At 51.1% G+C, this 17,320-nt stretch overlaps 1 protein-coding gene across 2 annotated transcripts in view; it reads right to left on the bottom strand.

Annotated features, from left to right (window-relative positions):
* Positions 1-7,678: 7,678 nt before the first annotated feature.
* Positions 7,679-17,320, bottom strand: part of NKAIN4 (sodium/potassium transporting ATPase interacting 4) — a 409,197-nt gene continuing 399,555 nt past the window's right edge. For both annotated transcript variants that reach the window (XM_069650783.1, XM_069650784.1), the window contains one exon: positions 7,679-9,095. In XM_069650783.1, the coding sequence (XP_069506884.1) occupies positions 9,086-9,095 (10 nt within the window). In that variant the 3' untranslated portion in view covers positions 7,679-9,085. The remainder of the gene's footprint in view (positions 9,096-17,320) is intronic.

The raw sequence follows: 17,320 nt of genomic DNA, 5'->3' as shown, positions 1-17,320 counted from the left end.
AGCGCAAAGCTCTCAAAGAGTATCTGGATTGTAATCTACAAAATGGACTCATCCAAGAATCTAAATCTCCAGCTGGAGCATCTTTGTTCTTCATACCAAAGAAGGGATCATCGGAACTCCGCCCTTGTATTGACTATCGAGGTTTGAATCGCCTTACCATCAAAGACCGATATCCAATGCCTCTTATCAAAGAGATATTGGAAGCTGTACAAGGTGCATCTATCTTCTCAAAACTTGATCTCAGGGGAGCGTACCGTCTGCTCCGTATAAGACAGGGGGATGAATGGAAGACAGCATTTAGGACACCACTAGGGCATTTTGAATATCGAGTCATGCCCTTCGGCTTAGTTAACGCACCTGGTGTATTCCAACGCTTTATGGATAAGTTGTTTGCCGATCTCCTATTCTCTTCAGTGGTGGTGTATTTAGATGACATCTTGATTTTTTCCTCGTCCCTCCTTGAACATAGAAGACACGTTCGGCTGGTGCTGGAACGTCTGCTGGAAAACAAGCTTTTGGTAAAGCCTGAAAAATGTGTTTTTGAAGCTCCTGTGATAACCTATTTAGGTTTCATCCCTTCTCACGAGGGCATCCGCATGGATCCCGTGAAGATACAAGCTATAACCTGTTGGCCAGCCCCCAGAAACATTAAAGAAGTACAACGCTTCCTCGGACTGGCTAATTTTTACCGCCAATTCATTCCTGGGTTCTCCAAGATGGTTCTCCCAATCACCTCACTATTGAAGAAAGGAGTAACCTTTTCTTGGTCTCAAGAAACGGATTCTGCATTCCAAGCTCTGAAAGTGGCATTCACCTCGGCACCTATCCTGGTGCAGCCAGATCAGACTTTCCCCTTTATCGTAGAGACAGATGCCTCAGGAGGAGCTATTGGAGCCGCTCTCCTTCAGAAAGGAAAGGATGGTCTTGAACATCCTGTGGCGTATTATTCTAAAACCTTGTCTCCCAGTGAAAGGAATTATTCTGTCATTGAGAGAGAGTTGTTGGCTATCAAGCATGCCTGTGACGAATGGCGACACCTCCTTCAGGGGGCTATGCATAGGTTTACTGTACGCACCGACCACAGTAATCTTCGCATTCTTCAACAAATGGAATGTCGCAATGCTAGACACGCCCGTTGGGCATATTTTTTTTCTCAATTTGATTTTGAGGTTACATACCTCCCCGGCAAACAGAATATCTTAGCCGATGCCCTGTCTCGTAACTATGGTTCGGACGGTGAAGCAGACTCTAGCCATGATTTAATGTTAGCGGGTAAGGAGATCCGTACCGTGGCCAATGCTTTTTTGCGCGAAGTCCGCATCCAGCAACATTCCTCTCCGATTGGGTCTGATTTAGGGTCTGAATTACAAGAAAGAGAGGGGATCCTTTTTAAAGGTCGAGCTCTATATCTACCCGACAAGAAGCATCAAAGACTGGCCCTCTCATGGTGTCATGATTCACCTATGGCCGGACATAAGGGCATACGAGCTACTAAGGATCTTTTGTCCAGAATGTTCTGGTGGCCGGGTTGGAATCGGGACGTGCATTCTTATGTATCCACCTGTTCCATCTGTGCAGCCAATAAATATTCTTCCTCCAAGCCCGTAGGCCTATTACAACAGGAACCTGCTCCCAAACAACCGTGGACCCATGTCTCCACGGATTTTATTGTGGAGTTGCCAAATTCTGAAGGAAACACGGCCATCATGGTAACTGTTGATTCTCTGAGCAAATTGGCCCATTTCACGCCTTTGAAGGGGGTACCTACGGCCCCTGAGATGGCCAAGATATTCCTGAAAGAGATTGTGCGGCTTCATGGTCTACCAGAAACCATGGTGTCTGATTGAGGCCCTCAATTCACTTCCCAATTTTGGGGTTCTCTTTGCAAACAGTTGGGGATTCAGCGAGCCCTCTCCTCTGGGTTCCACCCGCAAAGCAACGGGCAGACAGAAAGGCTCAATCATACGTTAGAACAATACCTCCGATGTTTCTGTAGCAGAAAGCAAGATGACTGGAATGCCTTCTCCCTATGGGTGAGTTCACTTATAATAATACCAGACATACGGCCATCAATATGTCTCCTTTTTTTTGTACATTTGGCTACCATCCCAGACATTTGCCTTTGACAGAGATTCACCCGTCGAAATTACCGGCTATGGATCATCTCCTGAAGGAACTCAAGGACACTCATGTGTTAGCCAGTGAGACTTTGAACGCAAGTCGACATTCCTACAAGACATGGGCCGATAAGAAAAGCAGTACCCTCTTGGACGGAAGGCGATAAGGTCTCGTTGGCCACAAAATTCTTACCTCGTTGGACACACATAGGGAAATTTGCACCTAAATACATCGGACCTTTTCGGATCACCAAGAAGGTTAACCCTGTTGCCTTTCGCCTTCAGTTACCTTCCTCTCTCAAACACGTACATCCCGTATTCCATTCCTCTCTTCTGAAAACCTACCGTCCGGACCCTTATAAGAGAAGATCTGAGAGTCCGCTTAGCTACTTTCAGTGTGAACCAGCAGAATACGAGGTTTCCCATTTAGTTGATTCCCGTTATCATCATGGAATCCTTCAATACTCGGTTCATTGGAAGGGTTACCCCATCCATGAACGTACATGGGAGCCCGTGAGTCACATTCATGCCCCTCGACTCATTAGGAGGTTTCACAGATTGCATCCGGGCAAACCAGGAGGTCCCCCAAGTAGAAGGGGACATACTGTCATGATTCCTGTCGGGCTGCGTTTCTTGGATGTGTGGAGACGCCATTGACAGGTGCCGTTACGTTCGACGGCCGTCTGGAAGCACCACTCTAGTGTTTTCCAAGATGGCCACCGACTTATTTTAGTGTCGGGCTCGGGCAGCGTTTCTTCGCGTTGCACCTTCTCTGCTTCTCCCGGCTCGAAGGTAACGCTGTATATCCCCGTTCTGCCTTGATTCCCTCCTTTGGTCACTGTTTTTCTCCCGCTCCTGCTGCCTGCATTTGATTAGCTTTCTGGTTCTTCTGACCAGTCTCTCTGTGTTCCCTCCTCTCTGCCTGGCTCCTTTGGTCTCTCCCTCATTGGCGCCTTGGTTCCCCCTTCCTTTGGGGCTGTGTGCGCTACTTCATTCCTCTGGAATTCTCTGCATACTCTTCTGGTGTTTTTCCTCCTCTATCCTCGCCCTCTCTGGCGGTGATCTGTTTACCTAGGATCTTCCCCTATTGTCAATCGGCCAAGTTTGATACTCCGGTCATTCTCAGCTTCCCAAGATTGAACTTCGGACATCTTCCTGTCAGGACTCTTATCGCAGGGTTTTTTCTGCCATTGGGGCTTTTTCCCTGCTCAGGAGCCGGCTCCCGGGAGTTCCCGCTGTTCGGTTCCCCAATCACCCGACAGCGTGGCATCCCTGGGAGCTCGCCCCTACTTACGTCAAAGGAAGGAAGGCAAGAAAGACGGCAAGGATCAAGCCCGAAGACGTCCAGGAAGAAGGTCGGCTGCACAAGACTACCCTACGGATACCTCAGGTGAGGAGGAAGGGAGGGAAGCCTTAAAAGACTCTGGCATTCCTGAGAGCCAGTGCAGAGATTTCAGTTCTGGAGAGATACGGTCCCTGGGCTTGAGGCCAAGAACAAGTCTCGCAGTCCTGTTCTGGATTAGTTGCAGAGGGCGGACAGTAGAAGCAGGCAGATTTAGAAAGAGGCTGTTGCAATAGTCAAGACTAGAGAGAACCAGATCTCTGGAGACAGTGAGCTTCTGGGGGAAGGAGAGGAAAGGCAGAATACCTCAGAGGAGGTGCAGCTGGTAGTGTGACTTCTCAGAGACGTCAGAGATGTGAGGAGAGAAGGAGAGTGTAGAGTCGAAGATGACCCCGAGGTTTTTAGTCTTGCAGGTGGGACCCGGAGGAGAGCCAAGAGAGGTGGCCAGAGAGCTACAGGAAAGGATGGAGTGGGTGTGCCGATGAAGGGAATCTCAGTCTTACTGCCATTAAGGCAGAGGTCATTGGCGACACACCACTCCTGGATAGCAGACAGTCAGAGATGAGGGAAGTAGAGGAGGAGGCTGAGGGTAGTCTGAAGATGAGCTGGGTGTCATCCGCATAACACTGAAAGTTGGGGCAGAGAGCGGCGATGCAGTGGGCCAGGAGTGCCAGGTATTGGTTGAACAGCCAGGGAGAGAGGTCACACCCCTAAGGGACACCACAGGTAGAGAAAAAGATAGCGGGGAGGAAGGACTCAAGTTGGACCTGGGAGGGTCAGTCAGAGAGGAAAGAAGTCAGCCACGCCAGAGCCTGACCAGTGATACCCAGGTTATCACGGAGACGGTTGAGCAGGATGGCATGGTTGACAGTGTCAAAGGCAGAAGAGAGATCAAGCAGGATGAGGACGCCAGAGGTGTTGGAGTCAAGGTTGGAGAGCAGGTCTTCACGGATGTTCAATAGAGCAGTTTCCGTGCTTCTGGCAGCTCTGAAGCCAGACTGATGGTCATGAAGACAACCAACCGATTCCGTGGGGAGATTAAGCTGGGAGATGGCCAGTTTCTCTAGGAGCATGCCCAGGAAGAGAGTGATGGAGATTGGGCGATAGTTAGCCGGGCAGGTGGGGTCGGCAGAGGGTTTCTTAAGACGGGGGTGCACAAGGGAGTGCTTCAGGGGGGAAGGGAAGATTCCAGTGGCGATCTAGGAAAGTGGCTGATCCAACACCCCCTGCATTCTGCGTGGGACAGTTGATTGTGAATTATATATGCATCTGCGGCCCCACATCCATGCAGTTTACAATTAACACAGACAGCCTATTTTATTTCCCAGTCTGTGGATTTGAAGGTGCAGCTTCTGAACACTCTGCATTTACAAACGTTTTCCAAGAACTTCTTATCCAGTTTTCTATAGACTTAACGTTACACCTAAAGAGACTTCCCCCATGCTCCTCTACACTGAGCAAAAACCAAGTGACGAGCGAAAACCTGTAGACCATATAGGCCCTGATAAAATGCACAATAGCATTTAACATCCTTGCACATCATGTACAAGAAACTCCACAGGACTATTGCCTCCTTTGGTAAATGCCCCACAAAAAAGAAATACGCATTAGCTACAACAGTACCAACATGTGGGTCATGGGCACAGGCTCATTACCTGCCCTTTATTCAGCCACTCAACAAAGCAGCTCCTCCCATAAAATGAGGCAGGCATGCCATCCTTTAAAACCCCCCTTTGTTAATGCTGTGCTATTCCTGATCTCTCTTGCTGAGGCCTTTTTCACAGCAGAAGATGATGACGCCAACCACAGGTGTACTCATTGCTTAGGTGTCTGTGTAGGTGATCACTAGGATGTGCCACTGTGGCCTTGCCTTAATTTTGCTGCCTGCTGCGTTTCTGCTTACCTCCTGTCCTAGCATGGTAGTCATGCAGGATGGCCACGGCCTGCTGTGCTCTTCCTGTCACGTGGCTTGGTTGAGTATAAAAGATGATGTTGAGAGGCTGGATGTGCATTGCAACTCTCCTCGCTTTCAGGGTGGTCGCTTGATTCTTCACCACTTTGTTTCTTATTTGTTATTAGTACCAGGCGAGGGTCAATGAGCTTGTTACAAGCAAGCTCATTGGCCCTCGCCTGGGCCTTACCTCGCAGAGAAGGCTCTGAAGCCTCTGCTTCACTGACGCAGCTCTGGGGTTCCTTCCGTAAATGGCTGCCATGGAAAGGGAGAAGAGGCACATGTAGTCCCTTCTCCCAATCCCTGGTGGCCATTTTTTTTGCTCGTTTTTTCTCGAGTCAAGAAACAGTTGAAGCACCGTTTCTCGACTCAAGAAAAATTGCAATGAGTGCTTCGGTATAACCTCCCGAGGTACTAATGGCAATATGACCCTTGGAGGTGGGCCATTACTGGTCGGGTAATGCCCATGGGGCTCCGTTAAAGCCCTTGTTTCCCTCTAGCTTCTAACTATAGCTCAGAGGGCATTCCCGACCGGTAATGGCCCCCTCCGAGGGTCATATTGCCTAAATCCATGAAGCTGAGCTTAAATCCTGTCCATGGTCTTGTATGTTTTTTAAGCCGTGCTTAACCAGAGGGACTCCCCTCCGAGACTGTGAGTCCACTCCATTCTTCTGGAGTATCTACAGCAATGGCAGAGCTGCTCCCGGGAAAGATACCCATGTCCTCAGATCAGGGCGAAGAGAGCACATGTGATCCCTCCCAATCTCAACAACCACCTGCCCAGAATCCCATATCGGTCTCTCTGCTGGCCCCAATTATTAAGAATAGAGGCTCTTGTTTTAAGCAACATAGACACGCATGCTGCACCGTGTGGAACGAACACCGAGATATATTAAAGAAACAGACAGCTCCTACTATATTATTTTATGAGTTTCTGAAACAATTGCCACAAACGCTAAAGATTACAAAAATGATACCACTTGATAATGTGAGGAAAAAATTGTTTTTTAAAATTTCTATTTGTATAGCTTGTAAAGTTGTAGAATCGATTGCCTTCTTATCAATCTATAATATGTAAACTTGCTCCTGGCTCCTGATATATAAACCATACAGGGGACTTTGCTGCCACGATGTATGGTAAGGGTGAAGAAAAAAACCTCATAGGCGTCAAGCAAAGTTGTCAATAATACAAAGTAACAGCCTTTCTCTTTAGTAGACATTACCTGAGCAATGGCCAGTTGCTCCCACTCTAGAACTTTCCAAGCACTAGAAGGAGGGCAGGGAATCTGTCCTTCACAGCGGCTATCTGGTTCGAATCTTTCTACTCTCCCAAGATCATTAACAATTACACACTTCTAAAAACTCTTGGCTTCACAGGGACGCTGTGCGGTTCTAAGTGGCTGAGTGGTGTAAGGTTAGAGATATGAGGGTGTTGTGAAAACGCAAAGGTTTTCCGGAACATAAAGGTGGCATACTACATTGTGGCTTTAGGATAATAAGGTTAGGCCAATGTTATTTATTCTGCTGTCTTTTCAATGATTTTGCCATTAATTATTGTACTTATATAGGCTGAATACAATTTCGCTTTTGTTCCTTGGCTGTGTACTTGAAGAAAGAAGCTCCTAGGATAGCTCAGGGGCAATGCTATTATTTTGAAAGCAAGACCACATAGAGCTACACAGGTTCGAAACCCGAAACCCGGTCTGCCCTTAGAGGCTGATCTCTGGTATGTTATAAAAGATTAGTTAATTAATTCATAGCTCTAAGAAATATGTCACAACTTTTGCTCTAGTCACCCATTCCGCTTTACCCCCCCAATCTTCCTCTTTTTCAATTTCAACATACCATATTTTTCAGCATGCTATAATTGTTCTACTAAACTCCTAGCTATTTCGTTTTCCGGTTTCATGATGGGATTTTAAGACCTGGAGTTGGTTTAGGGGGGGGGGTGTGCCTCAAACCCTTCCAAGCAGAGCTCTCCCTGCAAGTGAAATAATTGATCTGTTCCTCCTTTCATTCGTTCATTCAATGTCAGTTTCTTTGATTGGACACTGCAGCCTCCAATCAGAACTACACAAACCAAGCTCAGAAACTGCTCTTTAAGTTACTGTTAATGGATACTTTTTCCACACACTGTCCCCACAGGAGTGGTCCCCTGGTACTCTGAAAAGCAAGAGGGTAGGGTAAGTGGACAAAGTCAGGAAAGATAGATATACTTTCACCATTGCAAAACAGTCACAGTTGTTAAGTAAAATACCCACCACAAAAAACAATCATGTAGTTTTATTATAATAATCATTATTATGTGTGTTAAGTAATTAATGCGAACACTTTGAAGTTGTGGATGTACAATTGTGAACTAAGGTTCTTTGAGGAGTTAACAGAATTTCCAGAGAACTTGATCTAGGTCTTGTATTGTGTAATGTGCTTTAGTACTTTTAAGTATTTTCTTGCATAATGTCTGTATTTGCTCATTGACTATGGACATTGACAGAATTGCCTTGCCGGAGACTGTGTCCCCATAATCCATTCCTGTGTGACTACTGTATGCACACCCCCTCCTAAGTCTAGGCTTGCTATTCCAAGATGGGGTGGTTTCTCTTCACACTGCAGGCAGGGTTCAACATCGTTTGGCTGTACCCTTTCAGAGTTTATCGACACCCGCCGCTCGAACTTGGAAGATCGATGTCTGTGTCACGATGGGTCAATAATGGAGATTCTTGGTCCACTGCCTGGCCTTTGAGTCTCAAAGCCACATATTGGCATTGCGTTAGAGGTGGACAGTTGTCACATCTCCCCTGTGCGTCTCCGAATTCAAGTCTAGTGGCCCCACTCAGCTAGCAAGCAAGCAGTTCACATGTCCAGAACTTCAAATGGATCATCTAGAATAAGTCTACAAGACGAACAAGTTACGCAAGAATGGGTGCCAAGCGGTGCCTTGACCATTCCAAAACTACACATTTCTGAAGAAGACAGACGCAACATTTGACATTGAATTAAGAAATACGTCTCTGTGAAAGCGTGCCCAAAACAGCATAATCAATATTGTGTAACTAGAACTACAGCCAGCCATTGGATGTTCTGCACCATGATACATACAAGCTACATTGTGCTTTAAGGGCTAGTGCGCCCTCAAAAGGCGCTCATCCTGAGGGTGACCTGGATTGAGGACTATGGTGCATATTAGTTACAGTACTGGCTGGTATATGGGGTTGGAGCGCCCGTCCCATCTTTGAATATGAGCTGTAGAGATGAGAAACCGTGGCTGAGCCAAACGTGTCTTTGACGCCCTTGAGAACCGATGGCTTCCTGTACTCGTGCCACGTTGCGGATCCGCCTCACATCCTGATCGAAATGGAGTCTCAGTTCAACAGAGCAAAAGGTGGGATCATCTGAAGAGTTCCTTTTTCTTTCAAGGGTGAGACCCCCAGTCCTAGGTCAACCAGAGGGTCAAAGCAGATGTCACAGGTTCCCACCCATGAGCAGGGCACCGTCTTACGCCTTCACCGCCGCTATCCTCCGGTCAATCAATAGGGCTACGGCTCTTCGTCATCGTTGCATCGTCTCCACGCTTCGGTGTCAACTACAATGAGTGACCAACATGGCCCCAGGTAGAAAAACGCTGTGAGTCAATGGCTGAGTGGCGCTCCTCTGGGGCGGGCCTCCCCGGTTCATTTACGCAGGCCTGCAGGGAGAAAGGTGAGGGTGGAGAAAGAGAAGATAAGCTGTTAGTTACCAATAGACAACCCAACTGAATACAATGGCCTTTGGCCGATGAGACACATGCACCCTCTAGTTTGAGGTGGCCTGTGTAAGGGTATGGGTTCCCACTTGCTTTTACAGAGAGCAAAAGATACATAGCCAGGGCAGCATAGTCCAATGAGTGCAAATCTCTGGCTGCCTGAGGATGACATCTGCGCATAGGGGTTCAGATTATTAATTCATGTGTGCCCTTAATGATCAGAATGAATTTCTCTCTCCATGAGTGTAACCTCAGTGATGCGTGTGAGTCTCTCACATTAGTCCAGGACTGTGACCTTGCCTAACAAGTGCCCAGATTCCAATCAATAAGCTTGACCCAAACGATGGAGGTGTGTCTAACAACATAAGTATGACCACAGTGACATGTATGCACTGCATGAGTGATTATTTCATTACAGGCATAAAAGTCTCGCTCCATGAGTGTGACAGTGATGGGCGTGAGCCAGCGAGGACACAGCCCATCCAAAAGCACTTTTTGAACCAATAATATTTTTTTGTTTCACTCAGCAGGCAGAACTGCAATCATGGGACTGTGCGTTTAAGAGTTTGAACGGACTTTCAAGTCTGAATGCGCACGGGTCAGAAAATGTCCCTCACAGAGCATAAGCCGCTGGACAGTCATCATAGCTGGATATACAACGTAACAGCCAACGAAATTACTCTATTTACACCACTGTCTTTGATCTTCAGATCGCAGGTTCAAATCCCGGCCGGTCGACTCAGCCTTTCATTCTTTTGAGGTAGATAAAGTGAGTAGCAATTTCGATTGGGTAATAGTAACGTATGTAAATAGGTCTTATGTAAACAAATCCCTTTGGATAAAAGAGCTATATGAATAACATATTATTATTAGTGTTTTGCTTAAGAATATAAGACTGCTATAATTGACCCACTAACATTAATAATACTAGGGTTGCCAGATTTTCAAGACAAAAAATGGGGGAAACCAACAACATAAAGGAAGACTACCTCACCCACCCTCCTCTCCCGCCGTTAACTGGACCGACCCCCCCCCCCCAATCATGTAGTTTTGTCTAGCCATATAAGCATGCAAATAATGAACCTGTTTGACGTTGCATGCTTTGCTATTTGCTCATTACTCAGCCAGTCTCTGTGGCTGAGAAATGCCGCTCCTGCGGTTACTGTATGGCGGGCGAACGCGCCAGGGAAGCTGGCATGGCGGGCGCCGCCCCTTAGTGGGGGCGGTCCAGCCGCCCTCCCCCCCCTTCCAAGGGACGATGGGTCAGGGGGGCGGGAGGAAGAGAGGGACACGGAGCCCGCCCCTCTGGAGCGCGCCAAACCAGAGGGGCGGGACGGGAAACCGGGGCGAAGCCAGCCCATAAAGGGACGGGCTTGTGTGAGCAATCACACATTCTCCCTCGGTTCATTCTCCCTCGGTTTCCCGCCTCACTGGAGCTCCGTTTTGTTTCGGCATCCTGCTTCCCGGTCGTCGTCGGCATCGGGCATCGTCACATCGCGGTCCGTTCCGAGCGTGTTACTGGAGTGGAAGACGGGTCGACCTCGGGAGTTCCGGTCGTTGCAGGGGTTCGGTCGCATTTCCAGACAAGATTACACGAGGTTCGTTGGGGGTAGCATGGGGGGGAGGTTGAGGCCCGGGGTGGGCGGCGTGGCGCTAGCGTTACGGTTATGGGCTGGAAAGGTATCGTGTTCAAGCGGGCGGGGGTTGGCGCTGGTATGGGGGGGTGTCGTCTCGAAAATGACGGTTCCGAGGATATGTAGGTGTGGCACTGTTACACCGAGTTTAGCGTGTTTTCGGGACCGCGTCTCGCCTTAGCACGGCGTTTAGAGCGTCCGCTATGGCACGGGTGCAGAGCATGTCGAGGCCCGGGAGGGCACAATGGTCACCGTGGTTTTTGGGGGTGTATAACGTTTGGGGCCTGCAACTAGCACCAAATGGCTTCATGGCACCGTTACAAAAAATCAAAGTGTTTTGGGGGTCTATAAGAATGATCACCGAATGTAGGTGTGCGTCCGATGGGTCTGGGATGGTGATTCGGGCATAGTATGGGCACGTGAATTTTGAGCACGCAGTAGGGAATGGGCTTGGGGCGCGGTTCATTTGCCACGGCGGAGGAATGTCGTGGCCACCAGGCATGTTCGCTCGGGGGTTTATGGGAGGGGAAAGGGCGTGGAGATTTGCGGAGTGTTGGGGTGGGGGATGAGGCAATGTGTTGCCCTGGTGTGGCCGTCTCATGGGTGCCGGTTTTGCCCGCCTCCGTGTGGGCTTGGCGGCGGTCGGGGAGACTGGGCACGCACGGTCCCGGTATCACGCCCCCACTATTCCTGAGGAGTCTCTCGGTTTGGTCAACGGGCAAGGGATTGGCCGCCAGCGCTGAGCGCGTCGAGGCCGTGGGGCATTCGTGGCGCCGTTGGACCCCCCCACCCACGCATCCACGGAGTGGAGCGAGTTGGGAGACAAGGGCCGCCGTTACGGGGGCGACGGGGAGTGGTCCAGGGGTGCTTTGTTTGCCGCCGAGCTTGGGGGAGAGGGGCCATCGTGTGCTGTGTTCGGGTGCAGGCGGACGGGGGTTCACACATGGTGATGGGTGCCAACTGGAGCGTCCATTGTCCCATTCCAGTTCCGCGCCCGCTTCGATCTCCATCCCTTCATGGTGAACGGATTTTGCTGGCTGTGCGAGGGCACGAGCGCTTGGTTCACCCACTGCACAGGGCAGACTTTCCTTTTCTCTCTGTGAGCGCGCCCTAGACGGGAGACCATTTTCCGCACCCCGCGTGTCCCCCTGCTCCTATCCCGTGCTTCTGGATGAAGTCGGAGCCGCGTCTCTGCGCTGGCCGTCCCCGCACAGAGAGTCGCACGGAGTGGCGGCTGCGGGAGCGCGCGACCCCACCTCCGCCTGTCCCGGGGCGGCTCCCGTGCTCCTCAGTGGTTTCTCCTGGGTGCTACCGAGGGGGGCGCCTAGCGGGAGTGGTGCAGTGAGGTTGTGCCGGGTGCAACCCGTTTCAGTGGCACTTGTGGGTGGGAGAAGTGCCTGCGGGATGGATGGGGAGACTGGGGAGGGCAGGGTTTGCAGCTGGTGACAGTGGGTTCGCGTGCTGGGAGGAGCGCGTCCGTACGGGTGAGACACCCAAGCTCATGGAACTCGAGTTGGCGGCGCAATCCATCCAAATCTGCAAAGGGGCTTCCCGGGGTCAGCGGTGGGGAACGCGCATGCTCAGTGGAAAGGAAGTCTGATTAGCGCATGCCTACAAAATGTATACAGGATACAAAATGCGCATGTTCAGTCAGTAGATGGTGATTTACGCATGCCTACAAGCAAAAAACTAATACGCATGCTCAGTGAGTAGAATTATTTGTGCGCATTCGTACAATAGAATAAACAATGCGCAAGCTCCGTTAGAAGGGCGTTGATTTCCACATGCCTACAAACAGCATCGAGAAACGTGCATGCTCTGTAGAAGGATACGAACAACAAAGCTTACGCGGAAAGGGAGGCACCAAAGCGCATGCGCAGAGAAGACATGCGCGGGAACGAGCTGTTTGGGAGGCGCCTATTTTGTGTGTTGTTAAATTGCGGGTGGGTGACGCGCGGTGTCGATGAGTTGGGGTGCTCTCGCTGGGTCCCTGTGAGGGGCCCGCCTCGCTCGGGGGCGCCCTGCACTGCTCCCTTCTCATTTCTGGAGGTGCCAGGGGGCCCTGCAGGGGAGTAGCCCGGAGGACTGCTGTGCTCTGCATGACTTGAGGGGATGGCGGGGCCATCTTGAGGACCATAACGGCAATGGGAAATGTGTTCAGCGCGCAAGCTGGATAGCTGTGTTATGCGAGGGCGGGCGGGGGCAGGGAGGGGAGCATCGGGGACGTTGGTTGGGTCAGAGTCAAAGCGGGCATATTGGGTTCCAAAAACGCAAACCACCCGTTACCTCTGTTCCACACTACTACTACTACTACACTACTACTAATGCTGGCTTGTAAAGCTACGAAGGTTTAGGGCGCCATACGGATGACAATGGGGATGGTGGGGCCCTCAGCGTCACGCGGTGGTGGGGAGGGGTTGGGGAAGGGTGGTATTCGCGAGTTTCCTGCGGGGCTCGTTGCACCACACTGCTATGGTCCGAGATGCGTGGGGGGGGCAAGGTGTCCGGGGCGTCATGGGTGGGCGCGATGGCACGGGGCGGAGTGCAGGGTTGTGAGGGGTAGGTGGGCGGGCACTCCGGCACAGCTGCTGGCCTGCGCTGTGCCTCGCTCCCCCACTCAATCGTGCGGGATATTGCAAGGGTTATTTGAGGGCCCAGCCTCTCATTTCCTTTCACGATTACCCATATGTAAAATTACACTTGTTTTCCTCCGGGAGGCCAAACATGACCTTCCGTATAAATTATGAGGTACTCTACAAATGTGAAAAATTCGAAGTTTACATTGCTCAAGAGCTTATGTGGGGTTGGTTCACGGTACAACTTATGTGGGCGACCAGGGTCAATTACTGTGGGTGAGCGGCCGCGTTGGTGTGGAAATTAAAGGGGGCGCCAGTACCATTACATCCTTGGGTAGGGAAGGCACGGTAGAAAGGGGTGTGGGGGTTGTGCAATAAGGAAGAGAAGGGGTACATATATCGACAGATCGCGGGAGGGGCGCTAAAGGGTAATAAGGGGGCAGTTGGTACATAAACGGCGGCAAGGGACATGCAGGGCACATTGGGGTTCAGCTAAAACAAGTTTTATGTACTCCACAGTGACCCAAACATTCGGTACAGGCAAGCGCAGTCAATACCGGCCTGGAGGTGGTAGAGCTCGTGCTATCCGAAGACGGCCAGACATTGGAAGAAGCAGCCGGACCATCAAACACAGGGCGAGGAATGGACGCACAATCTTGGGCCGAATTTCTAGCCCTCACCGAGGTCTTGGGGTGGCAGGCGGCCATGGCAAGGATGGGGGGCCCAACAATCACCAACATAGTTGCCATCCCCGGAAGCAATCCGGAGGCGGGCAAAACCGTGCCGGAAAACAAGGACACGACAAGTGGCGAAGGGGTGGGGGGCCACGAGAACCCACCTGCGGGTGGGGGTCAGGAGGGGGGGCCCCCCCGGAAGCGCACGGCGAAAACAAGTGGGGGCCCACACGTAAAAAAGACAAAAAGGGACTTGGAGGAAGAACTGGCAGCGTTAAAAGCGAGGATGGGGGCGACACCGGCACCACCAGCAACCGCGCCAAATGTGCCATCGCCGGCACAGCCTCCCGCCCCGCCGCCTAAGGCCCAACCGAAAGGGATAACATCGCCTGACCGGGGGGTCGGGTCGGTACCAGCCAGCGTGCCTGTGGGCAGTGAGGGTGAGTCGGAATTTATCCAAAAAATCGTAAGGGCAGTATTGGCAGCGCAAGGGGCAACGGTCACATCAGCCCCCATGGCAATCAAGGCACCTGGGGCAACCACTACGGGAGCAAGCAAGGTCTGGCAGGGGGGGGAAGACGGGGCAATAAGCAACATCCCAGCAAACAGCGGCACTTCCAGCACCGGGGTGGAGGTCACAAATACCAAATTACCACCAGCAACAGGGGGCAATTACTCAGCATGGCTGCTGCCAGAGTGGGTGAAGCAAGAAATTTGGGAGGGCAAGTTCATTGACATATTATCTCTCTTGGAGCACGAAACAAAGGGCAATGACACACTGCGGGGAACAGGTGGGAGGGAATTAGCCAAGGCCAGAAAAAGGGTGAGGCCGGCAGAAACTCTGGAAAATTGGCTCGCAGCATTTAAGATATTGTCCCAGACACTTAATCAAAAGGACCCAGACCTGGGTCCACACCTGATGGCATACAGGGCATGTGTTATACATGAATATAACCAACAGGATGGGAATGAATGGTTTTTGAGAGACAAGCGATTTCGTTTACGAATGGAACATGATCCCAAACTAAAATGGAATCATAAGTCAGTCGAGGACTGGCTGGAGTCTTCCAGTGGGACAATAGAGCAAGCGGATGGGACAATCATGTTGGCGGGAGGGCGCATTAATCCCTGGGCAGAGGCAGGGGGAGGACGCTCCTCGGCAGTGGGAGCTGGGTTGAACAGCGCAAGTACGGCCCCCAGACCGGTGGCACCAAGGGAGGGGAGGATCGAAATGACAGCATGGGCCAATAACATGGGGCCGCAACCGGTCCGGGGTAATACAGGCACAGTACAGCCGGCCCTCCCGGAAGCAATATCAAGGCCAACCGGGGCGGGACGAACGAACACCGGGAGCGGGAGGACACTGGCTTACTGCAGATTTTATAATGAGGGGGTTTGCAATTGGGGAGCGACTTGCAAATTCAGACATGCATGCTCCGCGTGTGGGGCCCACGGTCACCCAGCACGGTGGTGCAGGGGAAGGCCAGCGGCAAGCGATCAACCAAAGTGAGCGCTGGGATGGGCGGCAATAGGGAACGTCTGGGACAATGGTCGATTGATGTCATTTATGTGGCCGTTGCGCGTCCAAACAAACACTGTATACTAAAATAAACACTTTTCTTTTAAGGTGCCTTGACAATTTGTTCATCAAGAGAAGAGGGGGCAAGGGCACTCACGGCACCGGGAGCAGGCACAAGAGCCAGCGATGGTAATGATGGGAGCAGGGGGAACAAAAGGGGGGGGCAGAGGGGGCCGGGTACCGGCCTTAATAGCAAGGGGTTTTCACCCATCAAGGTTGATAGCCTGCTCACATGGCTGGGACAATACCCTGCTTCCTTAGGGAGGGACACTTTAGCCCAGGGGTTCGTGGAGGGGTTCTGCATCCCTTACCAAGGACGCATTGGGGCCAGAACAGCGAATTACTCTAAGTCTATTTTAGAGTGGGCGGAGGTGGCCAGGGCAAAGATTAACAAAGAAATTGCATTAGGAAGGATAGCAGGTCCTTACCAAGGTCCCCCATTGAGAAACCTCATCATCTCCCCTTTAGGGATAGTACCGAAGAAGGAACCAGGGAAGTTTCGCCTAATACATAACTTGTCGCACCCCAAGGGAGGCTCAGTGAACGATGGGTTGGACATAGAGGCTTGCTCAGTAACTTATGCATCGTTCGATCAGGCCATAAGTTTGGCACGGGCAGCGGGAAAAGGGGCGCTCTTGGTGAAGGTGGACATAGAGGCAGCATTTAGGTTGCTCCCGGTTCACCCGGACAGCTTCTTCCTCCTAGGCTTCCAGTTTGAGGGTCTGGTGTACGTAGACAAATGCATGCCAATGGGGTGCAGCATCTCTTGCGCATATTTTGAAGCATTTAGTTCCTTCCTTGAATGGGCACTCAATAAAAAGGAGGGCATGGGGGGGAAACGCATTATTTGGACGATTTCCTGTTCATAGGAAGAGGGGGTACGAATATCTGCGCAGCACTTCTCGATAATTTCTTGGTATTAACGGAGGAGTTGGGAGTACCTCTGGCAGGGGAGAAAACGCAGGGACCATGCACCAAGCTAACCTACCTAGGGATAGAAATAGACACAGTTGAAGGGTCATGCAGATTACCGGTAGAGAAGATTGAGGAATTCGTTAGCGACATAGATAGGGCATTGCAAGGGGAGAAGACATCTATAAAAAACATACAATCTTTGGTGGGCAAGTTCAATTTTGCCGCCAGGGTGATACCGGCCGGAAGAGTTTTTGCCAGACGTCTGGCGGCGGCGACAGGAAGGCATGAAAAAGGGTGGCATAAGGTACGCCTCGGGGCGGGCGTGAGGGAAGACCTCAAAGTGTGGCGCTCCTTCCTAAAGGAATTTAATGGGGTATGCATATGGCAGTCCCCTTGGACGGCATGCGCACAGTTACAGATGTTCACAGACGCGGCAGGTAGGGTGGGATTCGGGGCAATATTGGGAAAAGAATGGTGCCGGGCCGACTGGCCTAAGGCATGGGTGAGGAAGGGGATGTGCAAAAACATCACCATGTTGGAATTATTTCCAGTGGTGGCAGCAATGCACATTTGGTCGCACGAGTTGTGCAACAAACGACTTGTTGTGTGGTCGGACAATTTGGCAGTGGTACAGGCGGTGAACACACATTCGGCAAAATGCCCGGCAACGTTGTGCCTATTACGCCATATGGTTCGTAAATGTCTGGGGATGAATGCAGCCGTCAAAGCGCGGCACGTACCTGGGGTCGATAATACAGCGGCTGACGCACTTTCTCGTTCACAGATGATA

Source organism: Ambystoma mexicanum, chromosome 3p (genome assembly GCF_040938575.1).
Source record: "Ambystoma mexicanum isolate Mex_15411 chromosome 3p, UKY_AmexF1_1, whole genome shotgun sequence".
Taxonomy (NCBI): Eukaryota; Metazoa; Chordata; class Amphibia; order Caudata; family Ambystomatidae; genus Ambystoma; species Ambystoma mexicanum.
Note: the sequence above shows the minus strand (reverse complement) of the source record. Positions and strands in the feature narration are given on the sequence as shown.